Source organism: Achroia grisella, unplaced genomic scaffold (assembly GCF_030625045.1).
Source record: "Achroia grisella isolate CSIRO2021 unplaced genomic scaffold, CSIRO_AGI_Agris_v1 utg503, whole genome shotgun sequence".
In the NCBI taxonomy this organism is placed as follows: domain Eukaryota; kingdom Metazoa; phylum Arthropoda; class Insecta; order Lepidoptera; family Pyralidae; genus Achroia; species Achroia grisella.
This window is the reverse complement of record NW_026712898.1, coordinates 895,015-919,202: the sequence shown is the minus strand read 5'-3', so window position 1 is coordinate 919,202 and position 24,188 is coordinate 895,015. Positions and strand designations below refer to the sequence as shown.

The 24,188-nt window shown below is 35.9% G+C and overlaps 1 protein-coding gene across 3 annotated transcripts in view; it reads right to left on the bottom strand.

Moving 5' to 3' along the window:
- Nucleotides 1–1,100: 1,100 nt before the first annotated feature.
- The window catches only part of LOC131846178 (ecdysone-induced protein 74EF), a 276,899-nt gene continuing 253,811 nt past the window's right edge, over nt 1,101–24,188 (bottom strand). For all 3 annotated transcript variants that reach the window (XM_059195419.1, XM_059195420.1, XM_059195421.1), the window contains one exon: nt 1,101–5,564. In XM_059195419.1, the coding sequence (XP_059051402.1) occupies nt 5,029–5,564 (536 nt within the window). In that variant the 3' untranslated portion in view covers nt 1,101–5,028. The remainder of the gene's footprint in view (nt 5,565–24,188) is intronic.

The following is a 24,188-nucleotide window of genomic DNA, read 5'->3' as shown; positions in this document are numbered from 1 at the left end:
ATAGCGAACCGACTCTTCGCACGGTGCATTAAAAATCTTCGAATTTCTCGGTTTGTTCTATACTATAATACCTATATATTATACATATAAACCTTCCTCTTGAATCACTCTATCTATTGCTGTAAAATGCATTAAAATCTATTGAGTAATTGATTAATTTTATAATGTAACGAAATTACATTATAGAACGTAAAACTCAATATAATGAATAAGATGTGATAAGATCTCTTTCGATAATATTTTTTTTAATATTTCTTAACATTTTTTTATTAATAAGATTGGAGTAGGATAGGATAAACATAATATCAGACGAATTAAACAAGAATTTAACTACGATGATTTCCAGTGAGGTCCGTGTTTAGCTCAACGTGACTGGAATATTATTAGCAATGGGGTCACTATTGCAAATCAATATAACAATTCCTTCCCTCTGTCTCTTAATATGTATAGGTACATGGGTGTAAGTACCATTTTCGCAGACCGTGTGGTGTTTACATTCCATAAATACAAATTTTACTTTTCATATTTATCTCCACAATTAATTTTGACACTTGAAAGGTTATGGCGATTATTGGTCCCATTTTTAGCAATATGCCATCCCAGGTTGACCTCACGGTCCGCTTTATAAGCCATCGTGGGTAATTTCTGGTAAAATCATAACAATATGCTGAGTAATCTGACTTCATAGTCGTCCTATCATCGTCCACTGGCATAGCGAGTTGCCTATACCATTAACGCAGGCAGGTGATGTTTTATCATCCATTTAAATAAAAGTAGGTACCAAGATGAAGTCTTGTGATAAATCAAGAAGCAGTCGAGTTCATTTTTCTTTAATATATTTTTTTTAATACATTATTATAACAATTATGTTATATGACTTTTTAAAGTCTTTGTTATATACTGTATCTATGTAGGAACTGGGTGCCATATATACCTGTTTTATATGATTTTTATACATAATTATATTCGTTTAATTTTGTTAAAATTTAACTTATTATTTCTGTTTTTTCTAGATTTTTTTATACAGTCTAGGTTACAGTCTACCTACAGGCAGATTTATTATATTGGAGTCGAATAAGGTTGTAAAGGAAAACAAGAGATTGTATTTTATTGTGGATATTTTATTAACATTATCATCATGCATCATTTATGTGCTAACTCATTTACACTTATAACTAACTATACATAGAAAAATAACTTAACTAGGGGGCAGAAAATACAGTATTTTGTAAAATTAACAACTAAATTTATAATTAACATATCGGACTTTAACTGCGTAAAACTAAAAGCAAGATCACTGTACCCTACTAAACTCTCAGAATATAAATAATTTTGTAACAATGACAGTGCCATCTACCGTCGGGCGGACACAACTCCTGTAACAATGACAGTGCCATCTACCGTCGGGTGGACACAACTCAATTTGGAACATACGTAAAATTACGTCGCTAATGTATAAAACTTTTTCCTCTTTAATTATGTATTCAAACATTGGACATAGATTAATTAACGATCAAGAATACATCGAAATAGTATATTTAACGACAAACACGTTCAAGTTCCGTCTATGGCGACCGCGGCGCCCTCCCTCGTCTATTACCAAATCACTAACCTTCTTCATTGCTTCCATGCAAAATATTTTCATACTTCACCTATCTAACGACCTAGTACGCGGTACAGGGCCCGTGTGCGCTTTGTCACTTTATTTACAACTTTATGATCCGCGTCACGTCGACGAGCGTGGCGCCAGCGATCAATCGCACGCGACGCGACGCGACACGACGCGACGCGACGCCCGTCGCCGCGCATACCCCAATTCAAACGACACATACCGAACTTGCGTCCGAATTAATTTTAAATAAATTTTATGATGCTAAGACTAGGCTCGATTAAAATAATTTCTTTAACAATAATTTTCTCGAGGTGCCGTTATTAATTTACATTGAAAATTTTAAGTACATTAATTAATTAGAAACTTTGATTTTTCAACAACATCAATTCGACTAAAATTATTAAAACTTTCCGAGCATCATTTTAAATGCCTGCTCAAACATTTTGCCTACTAACCGGTAACTCGTGTTTCACAGAATCGATTCGCGTTACACACTAGCCGAATTATAATTCTGAGAGCATTCAACTTCGCGTGGTCCATTCATTACCTAATATTAATTAATTTATTATATGTATATTACAATAAAATTTGTAACCTATAGAACGAAATTTCCTAAAGGGAAAGACTATGAAGTGGCTGCGAGGCGAGACGAGTCGGCGCGACTGTCGCACGACACGCCACGCGGCCACCAGCGACGAAAATAAATAAATTAAAATTATCTATAGATATATTTACAAAAGCATAAGAAAAGTGCCGAAAGAAAAGGTCGTTATGAAAATTCCATCTAGCTATATAAAAATATGATTAAAAATTTCTTTTTTAATATTGTTATAGATAAGTATAATATAATATTTAATCACATGAAACGAGCACTGGATTTGTTCGAAGAAGTTTGGACACTGAGATCTTTTTACCTATTATAACAATCACTTACGCACTGGGTACTATACAGTATTGTTTCACCTGCACTACGGTACTATATTATTGGTCTAACATATTGCATGTGTTGCCAGGCTATCAGTCGGTCCCTTGTAGCACCCTTCACCCCGACACTGGGCTCTAAGGCTCCTTGCATGCACATTGCTCTGTAGCGAACGCAGCCCGTCGCGACCCGACCTATTACATTATCAAAACCTATTCACTACAACTTGATATATTTCAATTTGAATATAAAAATATTGCATATATAGTTAGTTTTGTGGGAAGAGCGGGCTGCTGTCGCTCTAATTGAAGTCTCGTTCAGCAGGCTTGCTTCTGTTGCGGTCGAATAGATATAAAACCGAAATCGTATGGAATATATCAACAACAATACTTTATATTACTTTCAAACTCAAATTAATACAAAAATAGTTATATATAAAGGCTGCCATAGGAAGGCAAATACCATAGACTAAATTGATGTTTTCGATTTTATCGTAATCGTAAATAGCAAAAGTAAGCCTGAAAATTAGTAATTAAGTGAAATGTCGAGTATTGTTCACACATGTTTAGCTGCTAAACTACTCGCCACTGGACTGAACCACTAAATTAAACTGAAATTGACTTCGTAGCGCGCTTCTAAATTCCAAATCATCGTTGGTACTACAACATCGGCGCACGCGCATGTTTCTGCGGATTCCCTATTTCACAATACAATACCGTGTTCTTCTAGTATATAAATATATAAATGATTGCTCTTCTGTATGTAACAATGAAACATGTCCGCTGTCGCGTCTGTCGCGATCTACACCCTAATCGACCTTTCATTATCATCTATCTAGTTAAAGTATTATGATTCATTAACATTGGACCACAAATCCTAATTAATTATTAATAATATTTATTCAGGTAACAAAAAATAGAGATCTCGCGTGGCGTTCGTGTCGAAAACAAAGGCAATAATCTCTTTGTGATAAAACAGCTGATATGCATAAATGGGTACCGGCATTTTGTAAATATAAACGATTAAATATTGCATTTGATATGTAAAAACAATTTAGAGACGGGTTGGTGCGCCCCCGCGAGATCTCCGTCCAACAGACTTACTATAAATTTAAATAATCAAAATAATCTAGAACATGTTCACTTAAATAGCTCACTTATAGTAAACATCTATTCATAATAATTAACACAATAAACGCACAAATCATCCCTTAACTATATTTATATATCAGATTTCTAACAGAAGTTGGCAGTAGGATTCAGTACTAATGTAGACTATTAATTCCACAAAACAAACGAACCAAATATAATATCATTCCAAATTCGTTTTTGGGGGGGACATTGTACGCGGGAGTGGGGGCGATCGCGCTTGACCGCCGATCCGATCGGCCTGTCTGCCGGCCGGTTGGAGATTGGCAGTTGGCGGTTGGAGAGAGACTAGCCGCGAGCGCTCCCAGACCCTAAACTCAGTAGCAACCAAATGTCACAAAACTGATTAGCAATTTGTTTGTAAGTTTCGTTGCATTTGGTCGCTGTGGACTCGGCTTTAGATTCACAAGTGTCGACCAAACATAACTTGTACAATGCGCTACACGTAAACAATATATATAATATGTCCATATAATATACAAGTATATATTCAACAGTAGTGAGGTCCTTTGTAACAAGGTGTAAATATGCAAATGGCCTTTGTAAGCACCAAATATCTTATTTTGAGGATGTGCCACCGTAGTTTCGTCTATTTATAAACATTTTACGTAAATATTTCTTTAATATAAACTCTCATTACACTAGATAAAAGTCCACACTAATCGCGTATTGTAAAACTGTAATTTCAAACATCGTAAAGTGTATATTAATATGAATCGATACTTTTGCAAAGTATTGAGGTAGGAAGTTCAGATTTCGTGGTATCACGTAAACATGCAATATATAGAAACTTCGATACAAACATTTAAAAATTCGTTTGAACATTATACAAAAATCACTCCGTACCATTGGTATAACAAACAGCTAGCAAATTTAGTGTTCCTCTCTGAAATACCCTTAAAAATAGGTATACCTATATAAACATTTGAGCAATATATTTCATCTCTCCTATTTTTGTATAAATATTAAATTCAATGATAAGTTAAAATTAGTTCGATTTGAGAATATAATATTTATCTTAACAACTTTATCGTAAAGCGATCGGAGAGCGTAATGCATGATGATCTGAAAAATAGATGAATTTTCTAAGTAAGTAGTGAAAAATAATTTGTTTTGGATACGCCTCACTATAAGTAGTTACGTATGCCGTATTGTTCTGTCACACAGTCCATCACTGGAGATTCGAACCGATAACGTTCTGGCGAGCTCGGCTCACCGCTCACCGCTCACTGCGCACCGCTCACTGCGTACCGCTCACTGCGCTTCGCTCACTCCGGACCGCTCACCGCCCACCGCTCGCTCGCTCACTGACACGCTCGCTCAGCGCGCACGCGGGCGGCTCACGCCTACGCGAGCGAGCAGTCGATTTCAACGATGTCCTTGGGCACGTCCACGAATTGATACACGAGCCGCTGCCCGTCCACCTTGGCCAGGATGCCGCGCTGGTAGTAGTAGCGCAGCGCGCGCCCCATGGTCTCGTAGTTCATATCCGGCTTGTTCTTGTGCAATCCCCAAAGCCTCGACACCGCCTTCGAGTCGACCAGCTTGAACACGCCCTTCTCGCGGTTCGTCCACTTGATGTACCGAGGGCAGTACTCCCGGTCCTGGAGGAGTTTGAGTAGGAACTCCCAGAGGTAAGTGGTGGAGCCCTCGCGACTCTTGCGCTTGACGCCGGGCGTGGGCGGGGCGTCGCTCCGCGGCCTCTTCTTGGGCTTCAGCTTGTTGTGATGGTGGTGTCGCTGGTACTCGCCGAAGTCGAACACGGAGTAGGGGAGGTCGTCGTGGGGTAGGGGCGGGGGCGCGGGGGCTGCGAAGTGGTGCGCGCCGCCGCCCCCGCCGCCGTACCCGTAGCCGTACGCGTCGCGCTCGCTCATTGCACCAACTAGAATAGAACATAACAATGCTGGTTACGAATTGAATACTTATAAGATTTTTTCCAAGTGGAGTATCGAGAGGGGATTTTATTATTACCTTATCTGTGTTAAATATGACAATGTGACACATTTATTATTGTGCGGTTGGTCAGCTTGCATTCCTGTATTATTTATTATGTTGGCAACCTTTTACATTCATCAGACGTTCGTTCACGTTCGTTCACTTTCGTTCATCATTCACTCTTTCTAACCCTATACGGTGTGTAAAGATCACTTACTTGCTTAAATTGAACTAAAGTTCTTTTATAATAATTACTGCATTTTAATTAATATTAAGCTCAATACCCTATAATTTTATTTAGCATTCCTCGATATGATGTTTAGAGAATATTTATTTTTAAATTAGCCATTTAAAAATAGGCCAGATATAAATTTAAATTAGACAATAATACATAATCAATTACATTCTTATTCGGTTGCTTGTTTATTTTGAGCATTGATATTTTGATAAAAAGATATGTCATGATAAATTAATGAAATTCCAAGTATAATAAGAGATTGTAGCACACAATGTCACATTGAAGCAGTATCGGTAAATAATGACAATTTAAACTAAATTAATATAAGAGTTTACTAACTGAGCCGTCCAGCTTTCCACGGTTAAACACTTGGTATTTTTAACTCTAAAGATAGCATACTTTGAGGTTTCTTTACTCCCTAGGCATATACTTTCTATAATTCTCGTAATTCGGTCGTAGTTGTTCAAAAGTCTAAACTTTTCGACCAATTTTAAAAACTCTTCATAACTGTCCGTTTCGGGAAGCGATAGGTATTTCAGCGAAATATCTACAATCTTCTAAAAGATTTTGGCCTGTCTAGAGCCTCAGTAAGAGAACCTGTATTAGAACGTGTATCTAAAGCTACACTAGAAGATTCCTACCAAATTTGGCTGGACAGGGAGAAACAATAGCGGTAAATATGAGTGATGTCAAAGTGCAAGCGAGAGAAGTCCCGAGAACTGCTCGGAGTTTCCCTCACTGCCACACAACTTACCCCGCACAAGAAACCCACAAAATGCTACGAAGTTGATCTCTTTTCAATTAAATTGGGTTTCGTTATTGTCGGGTTACATATATAGATAGATATAGATAATTACATTGTAGATACGAATGCGCTGGTCTTGATTAGTGTAAATAATTAGAACTAACAATAGTGATTCTCACAGATTCGGCGTGGGAGTCGCTCCACCACAATCCATATTGTCTATGCCAAGTGCACTATTATAATAACATTTTAAACTTGATATATGCATTAATATATACATATATTCACGCCTGTAATCATAATTAGGATAGTCAGAAGCTATTTCAGCTGTCAACGTCGTGATCGGAATTATAGTCACGACGTAGAATAAGTTTTTTTTTATATGAATGTTTATGCCTTTCAGTAAAATTATTAAAAGAAAAAATAAAAAAAAAACACAAGTTTAAGTCAACGGAACAATTATATTTGCGACAAAGTTTTTTTTCTTCTGTGACTGTCAACGTATTTCAGGTAAATTATTAAAATGAATAAAAAAAACAACACTTAGATACAAATTGAATATGTTAATAAGTTCGGTGACTTTAGTTTAATCAGTTATTAAATATAATTCCTTAATATAAGTAAATATATATAAAACAATCTACTTGGAATTTTGGCAATAGATCACACGATACCGATGTTATTTTTGTATTACTAGAGAGTAAGAATTTATTTTAGTATTTGCTAATATCCTGCAGATGAAAAATAAATTTATCATTTTTAGTTCAAGAAGATTGAGTAACTTCCTTTTAGCTAATATGTAATTTTAAATATATACTTTTAATTAAAATGACATATAAAACTACGGCCTAGAATGGTAAACGGCAAATCACAGAGGTCACAAAATTGTGATCAAGTGTATGACTAATTTGGTAATCCTAAGAACGCTGTAATTTAATTATATAAAAAAAACACTATTTTAAGTCACAATTTCTCATAAAAATGTAACAATAATATATTTCAATGTAACATTTTAATTATCAATTCATAGTTACTCATAACCGAAAAAATAATTAAAAAAAAAAACAATTCTATAATTAACGTTGCATTTTTCCGCAACAATAACTATTACATATCTGTCTCTACAGATTATATTTCCGTATGTCATCACATAGAACTTGGCTCCCGTTCAGCCGAATTACGAAATGGTTCTGTAAGAATATAACACGTGTATGTACCTAACAAAAATTTGATAAGACAATGAGTGGAATAGATAAAGCGCGCTAGATTGCGTCAACGGCTGGGTATCGCCGCCTTGACCCCATTGCCTCTGCTCGCCAGCCTGTCACTGCGATTTTCCTCACGACATACGTCGGACAAGTTAGTTTTTTATTTACAATTCAACTTTTATCAATAACAATTGAGATGTATATGTTGTTGGTCTTTGCCTTTCTACTTTGTTTTTGTCTGATGTCAAGAAAAAATAAAAAGAAGCATAGACAATATTTATTATCCAACAAAGAGTAGGTTGTATGATCTAGAAACCGAGCAACATCGAAAATAGAAAAAGGACAACAACTATAATTTATAAATCATTAGCATATATTAATTTCTACAATAACATTAAATTTTAATTTACAATTTTATATCCAAACAAATCTTAAAATTTGTTAACAACAACAAATAATTTATTTTCTTAATTTATGTTAAGTCTAATTGGACACAGGTTATTTTTATGCCATTCTACAGAAGCTATGTGTATTACTTATAATCTCCTTTGTTGCAATATTAAAAATCTCAACATTAAACAGCGGTGTTATTATTTGCGAGCAACTAACATTCTCAAGAATATCTCGGTAAACAAGTTTTGCGTCAAAGCTGCGAACAATTCGAGAGGTGTTACAAACAATTTTCGCAGAATGCAAATAAAAAATCTAGAAGCGATTCAAATAGATAATGCCACGGGAAGCTATAAAATCCAGTTGTTTGCTCGTCGAGTAATTGACCCGTTTTTTATTCATCTGCCCGCGGTGGAAATGGATACCTACGAATCTGCCATGCGTATATTTTAAAATATTTCATACAATTACGATTTAAGACAATATAGCTGTACATTATATATGAGGATAACTGTATATTTACCGTGAATATTTTCATTGTAAGCTCCCAGTTGGTAAAGGCGGTTGACTAAAGATGGCAGAATATAAACCATTGTTACGAGCAGACAAATCTGTCTACAAGTGATTTATTACTTAGTCAGTTAGTAAAAAATAGTCTATTCTAGTTAATCTATTTAGTATAGTTAAAGAGTTTTCAATCATAGAGATTGAATGCAACATATAAACACTTATGCGATAAATTTAATTTCGTAATAATTTCCTTTAATGATATTGTTATCAATTGCCTTGCCTTGTAGATTGTCCTATTTAAGTATTTTTTTATTGTAACACATACCCGGTTCTATTTAACTGACATAAGCAGATTAATTTGCTGATAAGCATCTCGTTGTCGTACTACGTCAATGTCGCTCGACAATCTGACTATGGACGTCGTCCGCCATTTTATTTCTAATATTATCTAACTTGTGTTTTGCGTGGCTTATCGGCAGGTCGTTCACCCTGCTCGTTTACACGTGTGTCCGTCCGTTTGTCACGTTCGCACTCTTAATTATGGTTTATAGGTGTTGAGCCGTAAGGATTGGATGTCAACATATCAAGCCTTCTATGGGAACGTTGTGGTGAATCAGCCGTACCTTTTAATGGCGACACAATTGGGAAAGATTTAAACAGATTACACGCGAACTGTATAATATGATTAAATAGATTATTGACGGCCCCAGTGGTGTAGAGGTTTAGCACACCGTCTTACTTCTGATGGTCGCGGATTCGACTCCTCGAACAGTATAAATATTTGTATTCGTAAGTACGACTGTATGGATCGGTCTGGGTGTCAATATATTGTCTTCAAAAAAATGTATGTAAGTATTTATATCACTTGTCCAGTATATATAACACAAAGTTTATGTAGCTAGGGACTAGATGGCGTTATGTGAATTGTTATGAGATGTTATTATGATTATTATCAAGTTATAATACAATCATCAAATTCTCATTGTAGTCCTAAATGAGACAGAAATACTGTCAACTGTCAATGTTGTGGTCAACTACCATTAATATATCTATTTTGCTGAGAATATTAAAGAGTCTCGACGTCCTCTTAGAATTTGATTTGTTATCTGTGCTTTTTAATCATACGCGACTTATTTTTGGTGCTGGCTAAATTCGATCTCACGACCTACAAGGTGTATATCAGGGCAGTATGTCACTAAATCAAAACGCTGTCATCACATAATTGCCCTTTGTTCCCCTTGGTACTACAGTCAACGTTTCTTTAAAATACCCACAAAACAGCATCATTACGCGTCTGGTTGGTTATTTTGCAGTTATCTATGAATCCCCTATCCCACTTTTCGATGTGCCGTGGTTCTCTCGTCCCAGATTCATCATCATCATCATCTCAGCCCGGAAGATGTCCACTATTGAACAGATGCCATAGTTTCATCATCATTCATAGACTCGTTCTAGATTATTAAACAGAAATTGTGTTAAACTGCACAGTACTAGTTTCCACGTCACATCATATTCGAACTCTGCTAATACGTCCACCAGTTATATTAACTTTCTGTCCGCAATGATGATGGAAAGGCCTGGATTACGATACAGTATCTACAATATCTCCGATATATATTGATATAACTACATACATACATAATTTACAATGATAACAGGCTCAAAATGGTCACGTCCGTACTTGGTATTTAATAGGCCTAACAAAATTTTGCAGATTTTGCCAAGATGAAGCGGAAATGCCACTACACATCCTATGTGGTTGTAGCCCACTCATGCATAGACGAAATATCTCCTTTGGAAAGTACGCACTCTATCCTGAGGAGATAAAGACCATCGCTCTTAAGAATATCCTTCAATTCTGGTCCTTGACAGATCTGGGTAGCGAGTTAGCACAAAACATCTCCGTAGCTAGTAATAGCCCAAATTCCAAAAACACTTTTATAATAACCACGCAATTTTATAACCAGTGGAAGACTATGCAAATTTGTTCTGTTTTATATAATTCTTTCATCAGCAACTTGAAAATTATTCTCGCTTTGAATTCTCGAATTGTGGGAGAAATATTACAAGATATTGAGCCGTACCATCATAGAATTCAAGAATAGCAATCCCTGAGATCTAAACTATTTTATCTCGTGTGTGGTGCTCTTTAGGTATGTATATTGATTACAATTTTTATCACGTAGGTAGTCGATTTGTGGTTTTACAAGAATGGACCGTTCCACGGATGCTACTCGTAAAAATACGTCGGCCTGGGAAGCTACCAACAAAACATGTTAAAACATGCATTTTCAACCATGGCGGTTCTATTTATAGCGTATACATTGGACGCATCCACTGGTAGTGCTGCAAGATCAAGGTTACGCTCCTATACACACACGTTTATAGTCTTAGAATGTCATCTTAACTTGGCTAGTTAGTAGCCGATGCGAAACGAAAAGAAAATTACGACTCCACCAGCAGCCGTTTAAATGTAAACTTTATTCCCATCAGTTTTGGTAGTAAATGTTCTGTCTGCGGTTGAGATGGATTGTTTTATTCCCGGATGCAAGTATGCGAACAGCGTTTAAGGGGGGAGGGGATTGGAGAGGGGGCAGGAACCGGTTGCGTCCGCGCATCCCGCGTTGCAATAAATGGGTTACCCCACAAACCTCTTGCGATACAAACGCCCGTTGTTTCTTTTAGGGATTATTTGTATCACAAACAAAGCGGCCGTGCACTAGGAAATAAACAAAAGATTTTTACGTCAATATCACAACGCGGACGCGTTATCAGTTTGCGAAAACGTTATCGTCTATTTTCGCGCACTGTGTAACCAATTACATAGATAAGATATCGCGAACATTTCCTCCAAGCAACCAACCACAGTGCGCAAAAATTACGTGAATAGCGCGCAAGATTAATTGAGATTAATACGTTAATTAGACTAAATACTTATGAATATTTATTATCTAATTGGGCAATACTTCTTCCTAGCCTCTTCCCGTTACGCAGTCCTGGCGGCCGTAGGTCGGATTTCCTGATCTTAGCCGCTGCGTTTGACAGGACTAACTCCTTCATGACCTTATGGAAATTAGTCAGCCATTTAGAGGAGTGCCTCGTCTTCGTCATTGTAGCCATGGAAATGCTTTTCATCTCTAATAGATATTATTCAGCCAATTGCCTGCCGGGTCCTCATCATGGTAGACATAGAAAGGTTTTTCTTTACTATATGGTTTTCGAGTCTTCGCAAAATCCATACCTTAGTCTACATTCTTACCACCTATTTAAGCATGCGAAGTAAATAAAAAAATCTAATAATTTTTATTCAAACTAGCATCTATCTGCGCGATGGCATGAAATTATAAATCCAAGTCTTTCCTGTGTAACCGGAAAGCGGTGTGCGTGTTTCTAAGATTGCGAGTGCAGCGTCGCGATTGTGTGCGCGGGCGCAGACGGGCGCGTCGGATGCGGCCGATGCCAGGCAATGACCAGGAAATGACGCCGCCGGTTGACCTTCACATACACACACACAGGACAGCAAGCGCATCCCTCTATGCTCCTGCGAACCTGCTGCTTCACTCCAAACAATCGTGTTTACGATAGGCTAATGAATTTATTACTTTTGCGCGCAATTTAATATCTGACGCTGGGAGGGTCTTCAAATATTATTATTTGACCTCTGACTGTATGCAATTCTATTTAGTATGTCAAAATTGCTATGAATATAGAGTTGTTTTGATATTAAATAGTACGAAATATGTATTACTTAGCGTGGTTAGACATCAAAAATTTCTACGACTTTTGGCTGTATACAATTCGATTCAATGCAGTAAAAAGTTTGACATGATTATAGAGTTATTTTGTTAATAAATACAACCAAATAGGTAATCCTTGGGGTGGTTAATTGTCAATTTGTACCACTAATTGGGAAAGCATACTAATCATAAGAAGAACGAGCAAGACACTTATGTGTTCCTGTAATATATAGAATATAAAGAATATATGTATGTAGATATAATATATCTACATACATATATTCTTTGACGACCTCGGTAGTCTAGCAGTTTAGCACACCACTTTACGTCCGATGGTCGCGGGTTCGATTCCTCGCACGGTATAAACGATTGTATTCATGAGTATGATCGTTCGTATCGGTCTGAGTGTTTTCTATACATATATTAAGTATGTATTTACAAAAATAGGTATTTATATCAGTTGTCTAGTACCCATAACGCAGCTCTGCTTACCGTGGGACTAGACGGCGCTGTTTTGTCATCAAGATTATTTATTTATTTATATTTATTATAAAGATACGCAAATTCCTTGCTCTACGTGTTTGTAATTGGTGAATTTACCTACCTACCTATAGTTTGCGATAAAAATTTAAAATCTATTTATAACGAACTAGTTTCCGGGTGAGCCATCCAAATGTTATATTATGGCAAATTTTAAATCAGTGTCTTCATACAGAAGCGATAAGCGTGCATATCTATTTAAAATTTCATACAAATAATATTATATCGGTTTTGTAACATTCTGACATTTGATCTCGTCGTGAAGTTAAGGTGGAAATGATAAGAAAATGATAAGAGCGTCGTTTATGCAATTATTATGAAGGTGACATTAAAAATTGAGATTTGTTTAAAAATAAGATGTTTTTGTAGTTTATGTAATTGTTTTAAATTTACCACATATTATCGGACCAACCAACCATTAGTAGTAGTTCTGATCCGCGACTATGTGCTTTTTCTGAGATAAAAGATTATTTATGTTCTCGTGATGCAATCTATGTTTTCGTTAAATTTCTTTATGATTAGTTTAGCCGATTAGTTTTAGATTAGTAGAACAGCTAACAAACAGATAGGAATACATAATTTTGCATTTATTAAGCATAGTTTGGAGAAGGAAATAAAATCTGATAAAAAAAATTACATCAGTTCAATTCGGCTCTTTAATTACGTGCAACAGAGTATTTTGGCTTTGCTTTGACGGGAGTGAAAATGTCCTTCTATTTGGTAGAAATGTTGGGACAACCTTGTACTTACAATCTTGTACTTATACTAGAATCGTCGTATGGCATAAGTCGCCTTAATAACAAGGGACTACACCATCTACAAGGCAGGCTAACGCCAGCAGAGCCCCGACAGTTATGTTAACGCGATCTGTGTGATTTTTAGTGCTTAAGAATCCCACACACCCCGTTGTCACCCCTTCAGTCTTTTGAGGATTTTCCTACACAATAAGAAAAGCATCGCCGTACAGTTGGCATCCCTGCGCTGAGCTATCGTTGCGTTAAGTTAGGTCAACGGTTGGCAGCCCTGCGCTGAACTAGAACTGCGTTAAGTTAGGTCAGCGTTACTGAAGTTGCGCGGGCGCATCTTCTGTAACCGATAACAGAGGGCGCCATCGGTATTGGGGTCAGTTGGGGGCGGAGATCGTGACACCACATTTCTGGAGTGTTCCACGTAGACTTTCTTTGTGATATAAATAGGTAGTTTCTTCACGTATCTGCTCTGTAAAATGGAACAATGCAGATCGGCGGAGATTCGAAATTTAGTTCACTTTGAGATGTTAGGGGCCGTTCAAGTGTTACATAATAAGATTTATTACAATTATTTACCCCCCCATCCCCCTTGTCAGCAAAAGTAAGCAAACCTCTTACCCCCTCCCCCATGCTTACGTAAACATTTTTCAATTAATGTATTGTTTTTTTAGCAAAGACAATGTGAGGGTTACCATTCCAATGTGAGGTAATAAATTATTATTTAAAAGAGCAATACACAAGTTTCTTTCTCGTTCTTCTTGTGATGAGACAGCTTTCCGAATTAGCGGTAGATTAAAAAAATTGTTAGGACTTGAATAGTCATAACAATTTTTTTAATATGTGCTTAAATTTTTTCTATTCTGTTCTATTCTATAAATATAGATATGTTGTCTCATTAATGAATTTAGAAGGAAATTTTATTTAGTACATTTCGTTAGGCATATTATTTATGTATGTATATGTATTTAGTACTCATATGTTATATATTTTTATTTTTATATTGCGCCTTATCTTTTCTTTACTCAGCGGAGAATAAGGCCTCCTTTTGTTTAATATATTCATAATAAGTACTTTTTTTTGTAAATATTTTTTCTGGGCACAATAAATAGTCATATTATTATTATTATTAATAATAGCGTCTTACCCCAATGGTTTAAACAACCAAAGGTCGTAATAACAAAAAAATATTTGTGTGTCAAGTTTGTATTTCTGACTGACCTTCTGGCGATGGAAACATTGTTAACAAACTCAGTGCGAGAGACGGTAGCGATCTCACGTTTATGCGTAACGAATGTTATACTCGAGTGATTGCTCTAATTTGATTGATTATTAAGGATTTCGTTAAGTTCAAAGCGCAGAATAAATATTAAATAAATATATAACCCTGGACAATTAACACAGCACCATCTAATCCCACAGTAAGCAGAGCATGTGTTATGGGTACTAGACAACTGATATAAATACTTAGATACTTTTTTTTTGTAAATACATACATAATATAGTTAGAAAACACCAAGACCGACACAAACAATCGTACTCATGAATACAAATGTATGTGCCGTGCGAGGAATCGAACCCGCGACCATCACCGAGGTCGCAGAAAGTTTGTAATTTATATTTTGCGTTTTGTTTGGAGGGTTATTTATATTTTAACTAGTTATCACCGGTGACATTGCTTGCGTCACTGACAATATGGTTTGAGGTGCCACAATACAAAAATTGGTATTTACATTACGTATTTATAGTGGATTGACATCATTAGAAACATTGTCGTCAAAAATGACTCATACGTAACAAATAACAAAAATATTTTTAGATATATAAGTATAGTAGTTTAATTTTTATCCTATTATAGTATTAGTAATGATATTTACACAATTACTAGCTGTACACGCGACTTCGTCCGCGTGGAATTTAACTTCATTTTTCCAAAATAAAAGTAGCCTAAGTTACTCCTTATTACATCAGCTACCTGCCAATAAAAGTCCCGTCGAAATCGGTCCAGCCATTTCAGTGATCATCCGAAACAAACAGACAGACAGACAAAGGTTGTTTAAAATGTTATTTTGGTGTATGTACCGTATTTATTTTCATATACATGTAGCAAAAAACGGTTAATTCAATATTACAAACAGACACTACAATTTTATTTATATGTATTAGATTGTAAAGAGGAAATATTTGATTGTTTGTTTGCACTAAATAGGCTTCGAAACTACTTACTGGACCGATTTGAAAAATTCTTTTACTAGACTCATATATTATATCTGAAAAAGTACATAGGCGATTGAATATTGTCAAAAATATTATTATGCAGAATTAAATATTAAGATTATTTGAATAAATATTATTTTAATTTCTATTTATTACGATTCTTTTCAATTTCCTAGCAGTTACAACACAAACATCTGCGAAGCACAGACCTCGAACTGCAAATAACCATCTATTTGACCAAGTGTACAGTTGACGGTATACAGTTTAATTTTGTAAAGATATACGCAATCTTCGTAATTTTATTACGTACCAAACATGATGGTATGACCTGTTTAGTTTCAATTAATCTACGTCAATGTAACCTTTGTTGTTTTGTCGATGACATCCACAATGTTTTGTCTATTGTCTTTATGTAAATACATAAGTTATAAAATTAAAAACTTTCATGAGTTTCATTATGACAAATAACAAAAAAAAATATTAGTGAAATTATATTCGCAAAACATCTAAGGAACAAAGTCATACAGCCTAAACTTTGTTGCACAGAGTAATGCAAGTGCAATATCTGTTTTCTATTAATAGTTTCTTAAAACAGGTATAGACAAATCTTCATATATAAAATGAATTCCATCTTTATCTTCTTATTTTCTATCACTAATAATCTGTTTTAACTATTTATCTCATAGGTAAGTACCACTACCAGAAATCTGTCTAATGAAGACATTTTAATAGATGACGCTGTGTGCAATATCTAATGTTATATATTTATTTGTCACTGATGAATAGAATGCCATTTTTCAAAGCGAAATAATACTGTTAGTGAACAAACCGTTGCTCATTATTGGAACAGGAAGTGGCCAGTTATCTAATTCACTTTTTCGTCCTCTGCGCTCGCGGTTTTATTGGGCATTATGTATACGAGTTATGTATAGTTCCTGTGCCGAATATGTTTCCATGCCTACCAGAAAAAAAAGTATACAATTTTTTTCTCTTCTTTTAGGACCATAATGCCAGTAATAGAGTATTGATTGTAATAAGTCATTTCATATTGGCGGAGGTATCATAAAATTTACGTAATAAAAAAATATATTGTGAATAATAATAATATTTATTCATTATAGAACAATAAATTATTTTTTAGGCCTAGTTGGTTAAAAAATATAGACAAGTTTTTGTCTTAATTATTTTATGTAACTGGAAAAACAGACAAGCTAGGGTTAAGCTTGTCTATTTTTTAGTTTTTTTATTATTTTGTTAGTGATATTTATGGCAAAATTTTAATATTCCACGACCAATGCATAAAAAAATAATGATTTTCTTTTTGAACGGAAACTGTCAAATCTGATTACCTGCTCGTAAGGAACTTGATACGAAGGTCAGATATAATAGAAATAAAATTCTCATACGTTTGTCTCATATAATTTTAACGTCGCTAGGCACACGTTATTATGCTTTAAAAAGAAACATTACGTTTGCTCAATAATATAAGAAGGTATTTACGTCTTTTGACTCATTGAACCGATTTAACAACTTCTTTAGGTTTCTGCTTGTATTATTTTTCTGCGTATAGGCAGGTTGTGGTAATTATAGCGTATAAATCTATACATTTAAATAAAATTGGAGTGTCTGTTTGTAATATTTAAATAACCGTTTTTTACTACATGCATATGAATAAATACGGTACATACACCAAAATAAATTTTTTAAATATTTTTGTCAGTCAGTCTGTTTGTTCCGGCTAATCTCTGAAATGGCTGGACCAATTTTGACGGGACTTTTATTGGCAAGTAGCTGATGTAATAAGGAGTATCTTAGACTAACTTTATTGTAGAAAAAAAATCTGTTATTTTAGGAAAATAAAGTTAAATTCCACGCGGACGAAATCGCGTATTGAGCGAGTTGTTTGAAATATAATTATTCAGATTGACTGTACATTTTTTTAATATGCCTTGTAGTGTGCACTTGAATATGGCTCCAGGCATTTATGTTTTGGCTCGATCCGATACCCCGAGATAAGGTTATCACGGTAGATATGTACATATTATAATAAATGATATATGCAAATACACTGCCGGATGCAGTTATCATACAGTTCGGTGTGTTTTGGTTCAAATGCGAGCACTGTTTGTTTAGGTCGGTTAACATCGAGCCGATATTGTGGAAGGTCAGTTTCTGTAACGCCATGTTGCGTACCTACCGGTCAAATAATGAATTTATTGTGGCCAGTACCGGCCAGTACCACAGATTATTATAAAAACAGTGGCGCGATTGTGTACTCTGCGCTAATTGATACGGACGTACTGTTTTTTGTCTATGCTCAAAGACAGTTTGTTCAAAGGTTGCAAGTAAGGAAATACGATAATTTTATTGTGTGCAGCAGAAGTGAGTTAATTTTTTAAATATGTAAAACATATGTAACCTTGCTCAGAATGTTTACTATTTCCGTTCAGAGGCATTTTGATCGCGTTCAGTTATTGTTACTAACGACAATAATTACTGCCATATGTTGTTTTTCTTTGTACATGTTACATATATATAATATATATGGCAACAGTCAGTAAGTAATAAGATTTGATAAGATTTTAAGATTTGTCATAAATTTTAATGTTAAATATGTTTTGTTGTTAAATTTTAGTGTTAAACTTTGTGAATAAAAATGTTTTTGTTTTCATTATATACGTATGACATGGACAATGTATGGAACTGTCATAATCATAATTTAAATATATACAATACAATACTAATTACGTAAAAAATATTCCTCTACATAAATATCGAATTTTCAATTTAATAAAACATGGCCGCATCAAGTCGCTTGGAAGAATCATAGATATTGATTTTTTAATCGTACGCTATTTACTCTGTTGACGATGAGCATCTGTCTCGACTCAATTTTCCCGCGCTTCTAGTGTTGTGACCGTATGAAAGTCAGCGGTACATATTGTTTGCCGATGTTATCGATATGTAACTATTATTACCGAAATGACCTCAACCTGCAGATTGGGACGCGACGAAGGTGAGATTCAATGCGAAGTTCGTGTACCTCGCTTACGTAAACATTTACAACTGCAGAAATATGTTTTAATATAAACTCGCTCTGTCTTTTGTCTTCTGGGGTAACTTTTTGACCTATAGGTACGAGTTGTCGATGCCATTTGTTGACTCTTCGTTTTTGCTCCGTTCGTGTCAATGTATTTACAGATTGTTATGTCATTGTGTGACATTGAGAATTAAATAAGATTTGTGTTTGAATTGAATTCAAATTTCATGTTTCACTACATAAATGGAAATGGTTTTAAAGTAAATTAAGAGACCATTGTAATGTACAGTTTAGTTTACGCCTTTTAATATTGCTTTGTATAGAAATAGTAAGTGTACTAACAGAGGCGAGGCAATGCACGTATATATAGTGTAAATAAATATAGAATATAGTTGCAACGCTGATCGAAAAAGTCTGAATGAATACTTCCCACGAAATAACATCAATAACCTCAGTCAAGACATCGGTAATATTCATAAAACTTCTGCGCAACGCTATGTACAAGATATATACATATATAATATAATGTACATCGCGAAACTTGTGCAATGTTAGGGGGAGTGGGAGGAATAGACGGCGAGGGAGGAGTAGATGGGCGCCAGGGAGAAGGGAGTGAGTGAGGGACGCGCGGGGAGGGCGATTGCAACTGTTTGCGCGCAGCGCTGCGCTGTGTGGTCAATGACACGGCGACATTGCATCAACGCGCGAAGGTCACTCCCCCGCCCGCGCTCCCAACGCCAGCCCTCCCCCCGCGCTCCCTCTAACGCGTCTTGCAAATTCCTACACTTCCTTGGAGTCGCCATCTTGGATCAATCACTTTAAATGTATCTAAAATATATTACTAATGGATGCTTAATTAAAAAATAAAAAGAAGTAAATAAACCAAGTACTGGTTGTGTGACTTTGTAGTAATTCCAAAAAAATAAGAAAAATTTAAATTAAGAATAGGTCTTTGTCAAGTCACGTGTTACATTTTGACATTATTAGTGTTGTGTTTACTGTAAACAATAGGTAATTTACTTATTTAATCTGTACGGCCCTGGCAGCCATATCTATTATAACCTACATATTTTGTCACAAATCGTAATTACTGTAAAAACGGATTGTAATTACTGAAATCCAATGATTAATTTTAATATATGACATTCCAGGAAACTATATTTTAGTATTGTCTATTGTATTAGAGGATATGAAATTGTTTTTTCTTTGTTTTTCATTTGGCAGTATAATGAGTACCTATACTTATTGGCAGTTAGTGTTTGTTCGCCGTTTCCTTTCCGGGAGTGACTCAACAAACAACTAATACATGATGTGACCTATAGTCTGATGTTTACGCGCTGGAATTACCTACAATTACAAAAAATAACAATACATTTGATATCTAAATGTTATTTTTCATTTCACTTCGACCATAGACAACTCTTTACTTGTTTTTTTACAGCATTCTGTTCTTTAAAATATATTGTACAGCATTTGAGTCTATCATATTGAATCTTTTGTTTGTTATTTATTAAAATATATGGTAAGCTGTTTTATTTATAGTTTATAGTAAAATTTCATATCGAACTAATGTATTTTTAGTCATTTAATAAATTCCAACTGTATTAAAATTACACTAGCAGTTCTATCATACTGGCTAGCTATGTCTAAAATTCTTGCTATGTTTGCAGCAGATGGATTTACGTACTAATATTATAAATTGACACAGTCTCTGTCTCTGTATTTATCTGTTTGTTTGTTACTTTGTCAAGACAAAACTTTGATGCGAATATATATAGATAGTATTATGACGGTGGATATGGACTATATTAGTAAAAAAAAAGTTAGTGCCTAGTGGCAATCGTAAGAATTTTTCAGTTTGATTTTAAACAAATATGGAAGCGAATTTTAAAAATAGAATACTTTTTCTTTTTAATATTAGGTAATCGTGAAGATCGGCTTGGGCGTTCCATGTATAATGCTCTATAATAAAATATTAGGTATGTAAATGTTTGAATATAGGATAATTTGGGAGAACACTAAATAAAGGAGCTACAGTACACCTATTTCAAACTAGGTGTCGAAAGGGTAGTCGATTTATGTTTTGCCTTTGTTTGCCTTCTAATTAGCTGTTTAATATTTCTATCTCTATTTTTATGGACCGCTGGAAAGAGACGTACTGTAGCTTATTCAAGTTAGCACTATAAATAGTTGGCTAACAGGATTAAGCCGAGACGCACTGGGGTAGAGGGACGGGTGGGGTAAAGGTGCCTGCGCGCGCGCTCTTGCGTGTTACTAACGAATTTTCGCCTTCCGCTCATCTCTTGTTTCCGGTAACTAAGATCCGGTGGCCGCAATATTTATATCTAATTATTACAAGCCCTTCATTTTTCGTATGTTCTATAATTTAGATGCAGATGAGCGCCAATAAGTAATTGTGAATGTGAATTCAGAAATAATATCCAAATTTAAAAAAAACTTAGGAATAGGTACATGTCTAGAATAAGAAAAAGGTCAAAAGAATACTAAAAAAAGAACATTATATTTATATGGCATTCGAAATAGAAATAGATATAAAGAATTTAGCAATTGGTGAGAGAATCATATAAGATTCTTAGATGAGTAATAAGTAAATTAATGGATGCTTATCTTAATCGAGTTCTACAATATATTTTACTTTTTATTGGTATGTAGTTTGAAATGTAACCTTCGCCGTCGTTTCTAGATAGTTCCAAATCGAAGCAGGAAACATATTCGTCGTGTCGAGGTGAACAGTAACTACTCTTACATTTAGAGCAAGAAGCTATGGTTAGTCATTATGATAAGGATCTTTTGTGTAACTCTACTGTTAGACTGTACACGTCACGTCACGTCAAAACGCTGCAGCAGTAAAAACGCGGGTTGAGGGGCGGCCGTCGCGGTCAAGGCTAACCAGATTTCCATCAAGCGTTGCCCAACCTGACCCTGACTCTACCGCAATCAGGCCGGAACGACTTTTTTCACCTAATTATCGATCAAATTGTCATTTGATACTCGTGTGTCTATCGTCCCACGCAAACTTTAAGCAATTTCGTAAATGCCCCATTCAATTTCCAACTAGTAGTCATGTTTAGTGAATAGATTGGTGTTATCACGGCTGCAACTATTTCGAAAATGGTTGGCCTAATGAAATCCGTTCCATATTCCCACGGCGCCAACATTGACACGAGCGACTACGTTAAAATAGCGATTTTGCAACACCACTTCCCTGGAATCTGTTGGGTTGTTGGCACGGGGCAGTCGCGTAAACAGATTGCGACAGACCCCAAATATATTATATTCGCCAGTTATATAGTGCGCGGGCATCGGTGCACGCGGAGAGTGGAGTGCGGCTATTTATGCAGCGCTATGCGGCCTAACACTGACCTGGTTAGGTCTCCGACGCATAAACACAAGGATAGCGACTAGATTCGCGATCTCTTCTTCTAATTGCCTATAATCGCTTAATGGCGGCGTGTCGACGCTAGTATATTTAGAGTAAAGGTACAGGGGCGACGGAGGCCCGTGAAGGACGAGTCTTTTGCCGCTCCGCCGGGAACGAGCGGATAATTTTAAAACGGGAAATCAGTGGAGCGCGTATGTAGGACGCCTGGACTCCGGTGCCCCTCTGTTTTTATACCTATCGTAAAAGATACTCTCGTATGAGGTTTCCGGATAAGTGGAGCGCTGAGATTCTACTATGTGGAATTGGGTCACTATAATTTTAACGAGTGCCGCATTTCGCGTATTTCGGAAATGGGACGATGGAGGTGATTGCCGAATTGCGTCACTGCTCGCACAGCGCGAGATGAGTTACGAAACGTGGCGAGCACAGGAAGCCGCTTGTGAAACGGAACACGTAAGATGACGCACTGTCCGCTGGTGCCGATACCGCGAATGATTCATGTGGACGTAACAGTTGATTAATAAACTGTGGTTTTGCTGAAAATCCTACGGGTTACAGGTCACGTACACATATTGGGGTCACGATGGGAGTCGAGCATGGTAAATTCCAGGCAGTGCGGGTCCTTTCGCTTTCGGCGGCGCGTGCGCTGCGCAACACTCAAGGTCGCGGGCCGTTCAACTCGGATGCGACCGTGGTTGCGACACCAAAAATGTAATTGTAGAGGAGTAGACTCGCGTTTGGCAGCGGCCGCGCGCGCAAGTGGGTCGCGTGGTTGCGCAAGCGACTCTCGTACATACGACAGATGGCGACGTGTCTTCCTTATACGGTGATGCATCACGGGTCGATTAACAAAGAGTTACGTTTTGGCTGTCTGAACCTTTCGATGATTTCTATGTTGTACCTACATATAAAACCGAGTTTCAATTGATCAAATTATTCAAAAGTACTGGATGTACACCCAGGCCAAGGAGGGCTCTCCTTATTATTCAAAAGGTTTCTTTAGACTCATGTCCAAAATCATTTAAAACGTCTACAGAAGAGCGCTGCATGCTGCTGCAGAGCGAAAATGATATCTTAAATATCATTTTAAAATGCTCAGGTACATGTTAAGATTGATTAATGAAAGAAAGACAGACATGCTAAACAATCGCTCTAATAATAAAACTATACATATGTATGAACATAAATAAAATAGAAAAAAACATAGAGAAAACGCGATCAATAAAGCATCAACTTTTTTTCAATGAACACTTACAGTTGAAATATTGCGATAAAGAAAACATTATGGAGTGCTTTATCATTGATATGCGATAACTCTCGTTCAAGAGCCGTCTGCTACTACTACAAACACTAGAGGCAAGTGTAGCTGATATTAGTCACAAATATCTACATACATGTACCTACGATGATACAAACTGAAATCTTCAAGATTATATTCGCAGTCTATTAATAAACTAAACAAGATCTTTTCTTTATTTCCTATAAAGATCTATATAATTGCACTATACTGTTGATTGTAATGTTTTTTATTATTCATTACACATGTAACTTGTTTATCATAATATTGTGAAAAGGTATTAACTAATAAATAGGTCATAGATATCTTGTCTTGTATGTTAAATTACAAGGCTACCACGAAATTAAGTAAACAATAGTGGCTAGCATGTTTGTATAACAGTTGTTTATTATTCAGTTATGAGATAGAGGAAACCATCGCACTCACTTCGTCAGACTCGAATAAACCTACATTTGTCCTTTGTGGTTTTAGCTTGTTATTCTAACTTTATCATTGTGTTT